General features: G+C 38.0%; 1 protein-coding gene across 1 annotated transcript; it reads left to right on the forward strand.

Annotated features, from left to right (window-relative positions):
- Positions 1-1406: 1406 nt before the first annotated feature.
- Positions 1407-3336, forward strand: LOC131004252 (uncharacterized). The gene is made up of 2 exons (XM_057930892.1): positions 1407-1771; positions 2961-3336. The coding sequence occupies exons 1-2, from the start codon at positions 1522-1524 to the stop codon at positions 3089-3091; spliced, it is 381 nt and encodes a 126-aa protein (XP_057786875.1). The 5' UTR covers positions 1407-1521; the 3' UTR covers positions 3092-3336.
- The last annotated feature ends 583 nt before the right edge of the window (positions 3337-3919 follow it).

Consider the following 3919-nt stretch of genomic DNA (forward strand, 5'->3'; position numbering starts at 1 on the left):
GCCCCTAAAAAAGCTAAGGTTACGTCATGGAGAATTTTTCGGAATAGGTTGCCTACCTGTGACAATTTGAGCAAGAGAAACATTCCGCTAGACGACGTGGAAACCATGTGCAATGCTTGCTGCCAGGAAAAAGAATCGGCGGACCACCTGTTTCGCTCCTGCCCGAAGACAGATATGATTTGGAACGAGGTACAGAAATGGACTGGGCTCTACACCGCACGGTCGGACTGCATTGAGGCGCACTTTCACTCCTTTATTCACAAGGGAACAGTAAGAAATTCCTTGAGGCTCTTTGGACTTGCACCACTTGGCTCATTTGGAAAGGTCGTAATGAGAGTAGATTCCAGAACAAGAACTGGGAAGTCAAGAAAATGCTGGGCGAAATCAAAGCGAGGCTATGGAGTTGGAATAAGGTTTTTAATCTGTTAGATGTGGAGATCAATTTTAGTTGTTGGTTCTCCAATTCTATTTCCCCTTATCTGTTGTAATCGGTTTGGTACTTCTGGTACCTTGAACTTTCTCTAATATAATCCTTTTTCTGATAAAAAAAAAAACGTTTTCTTTGTCGTTCAAACTATACGTATTTTCGGAACATTAAAAGTTGAGAGTGGAAGTAACTGATCAAATTCTAATGCACATTCCACAATTACCTCCTCAACTCCTAGAAATTATAGGGTCATCAAGTAGGGATGGCAACGGGCCGGATCTGGACCGGGTCTGACCAATACAAGATCCAGATCCGTTTTTATATACCAGATCCAGATCCAGATCCATGGATCTGAAAATTTTGGATCCAGATCTAGATCCGTCAGATCCGCGGGTCCACGGGTCCAGATCCATGGATCTACTATTTTTAAATTAAATTAAAAAAAATTCACAAAATCAATAACATCTAATTTTCATCATGAAAAATATAACACAAAATATTTTTATCTAATTACTTTTAGTTTTTATTCTTTTGAATATAATTTATTTACTATTTTTAATTTAGTTAATATTATTAGTAAACTAAATATAAAATATAAAATATATATAAAAAATAAAATGGATCCACTGGTCGGATCTGGGCCGGATCTGGATCTAAAATTTTAAGATCCAGATCCAGATCCGTTTTAAAAACTGAGATCCAGATCCGTCGGGTCCAAAAAATTGAGATCCAGATCCGTCGGGTCCACGGATCTGGACCGGGTCCAAGATCTACTGTCATCCCTATCATCAAGACATCAACTGTGCTTTTAATTTTGTAGCCTTTTTGTTCCCAACCAAACAAAATAAATGCAAACCAAATAGAAATATAAATAAATTAGAGGATAAAAAAAAGAAAAAAGAAAAGAAAAGAGAAATTGTTAAAGATGCCTTATCGATTTCAATCGAATTGGGTTACGCATTTAATTAAACTTCAATTTACATATGTGTGTATGATGGGCCAAGCCCATTTATTATGCAAAACGAAAAAAATATTCAACCAACAAAACCGAGCCATCAGAAGAGACTAAAAAAATCTTCTTCCAAGTTCCAACGATGGCGTCTTCCCCCTTTCCGTATCCCCTTACCGTTAAGAACCACCGGCACCGCAGCCCTCCGCCGCCGAAACACTACTGCTCAGCCACCACAACAAACCACTTGATACGTTTCTGCTCACCTTCCTCCGTCTCCATCAATCTCCACCGTTCGTTTCCCTTCTTCAAACGCAATTCTCGCTTCGACCGTTGCTGCGCTACCAGTTCTCCGTCGGAACCGCCGTCAGAGGATCAGCTGCCTCCATCTTCAGGTACTCATCATTTTACTTTATGGTTTCGGAATTTGGTCTCTCTCGCACACCCCCATAGTTGTATACTGAACACGCACATGTATGTCATTTTTTGAGCTGGTAATCATTAATTTTTTAATGATTTGGGGTTAATTTTTGAAATTGAATGGCAGTATTGATTGAATTTAGTAAGTAGTAATTAATCCATCGGTTTTGCTGCTGTCCTGTTGGATTATCCTATTTTATGAAAGTAAATGGGGGCTTACGTTCTTGTGTTAAACTTAGTGAAATGAGGGCTGCTAGGGGAGTTTATGGTTAGTTGTTTAGATGGAGGGAAAAGCGCATCAAAATTAGAAGACTCCACAGTTTAGGTGGAGAAATGAATGATAAACTCACCATGCTCTTCCAATACATATTACATGCAATAACTTCCATAAGTAATCCCACAAATTGGATATTTTCTTATGCGTCTAAACATTTATAGGACGATATTACGGTGGCAGCAGCACCTTGCCAGTTTTGTGGTTATGAGCATGTGATGCGTGGTTGAGTGTTTGAGGATTTTGATGGTCGACTGTAAAAGGCCTGCTTAAAAAAAATGTCGCCTTTAAATGCATTTCATGTTGGCTTGTACGTATTTTGGTTGCAGACTTACAGTAAGTCTTGATTTCCAAATAGTGTTCTATTATTCTGTACCAAAGTCTCTATTATGTATGTTAGGGAGGAAAGTGTAGTGAAACTGTGATTGCACAACAAATTATTCTTGCACACATTTGTGTTGTAGCCTGTTCAACGTGTAAAAAGTACTTTTTATTTGCCAAATTCACTCTGAAAAAATCATATAGCTTCTTTTAGAGCTAATGCCGTGCATGTATCCTCTTGTCTAGAAGCAATTTCTCAAAATTTCCTTCAACGTTCTGTCTGACCTGAAAACATTCATTGTTGGAGTGCTTGAATTGGAAACAACTGTTTATGTTGAGTTATGCTTGTAAATGAGAGATCATGTTATTTCTCCGTCCTTTATATCACACATTATATTTATACAGTTTCACATGCCACAGTCTTGATTATCCTGTTTGGTGTTACTATATGCTAGAAACAATTCGCAGTGTTCAGTTTTCATTGTAGGCTCGTTTATCTAGTGCCATTTACTTGATGTATTCTTCTAGTTCTAACTCCTCAAGGGCACCACTTTTTATATGTTTATCAGGTGTATCACCAAAGGATACTCTGCAGATCTTCTTTGCTGTGCTATTCTGGATGTCCCTTTTCTTCTGGTCTTGCGCATGGGATCGGGGAAATAGTGGCAGATCAGACAAGGGCCCTCGATTTAGGAAATAACTCCATTAGGTTATGTGTTGTGCATATACTTATACAAGTTAGGATAGAATGGAGATATTGAGTTGTATGAGCAATCAGATTTGAAGTTAGGATATAATAATATTGTATATTACAAACCTGAGGTTGTAGATCTACCATGATATATTCTTTTCTCCTTTGCTTGAACTTCAATCCTCAAGACCACTTTTGTCTGGCACGACCATTATATGCATATTTATAAAATGATAGCAGCAAGTATTGAATCATGGAGATGGTAGATTTCCATTTATTATGTCATGTTACCTTGATCCGAAGGGAACGATATGGACATGGTTTTTCTCTTTTTCCCCTTGACTTTTCGATGAGGATAACATGTTATGGTTAAGAGATTCTTTACTCAAAGTATTGCTGTGGATGAGGGGACATATTTTGGATAGTGATCTTGATCTCAGGCACCAACTTTGGCTTTAGGCTTATTGGTGAAGAATCTAGGGGTGAGCAAATTACCAAGAAACGAACAAGATGGGGCCTCGTATTCTGCACTTTATCAGGTAAAAATGCCTTCTCTTTAGAAGTATTCTATTATAAGACTAGTTGTTTTTTTTATGATTTACTTGGATCCAGTGAAGTTCTCACTTCCATTAGTTTATGCCCAGTGATGACCATATTCGCCTGTGCCAGGCTCTCGTGCGCCCGGTACTAATCTTGGGGCGATCGATGGTAACAATCGTGATCTGATTTTATTTGTAATGAGCTCTTGAAGGATCATTGATTGTCTATATACAATAGTGGTAGGCTAATATCTTCTTTTTGATGATAATAATGTAGTGATAGTGATAGATGATGTTA

Source organism: Salvia miltiorrhiza, unplaced genomic scaffold (assembly GCF_028751815.1).
Source record: "Salvia miltiorrhiza cultivar Shanhuang (shh) unplaced genomic scaffold, IMPLAD_Smil_shh original_scaffold_358, whole genome shotgun sequence".
NCBI lineage: Eukaryota > Viridiplantae > Streptophyta > Magnoliopsida > Lamiales > Lamiaceae > Salvia > Salvia miltiorrhiza.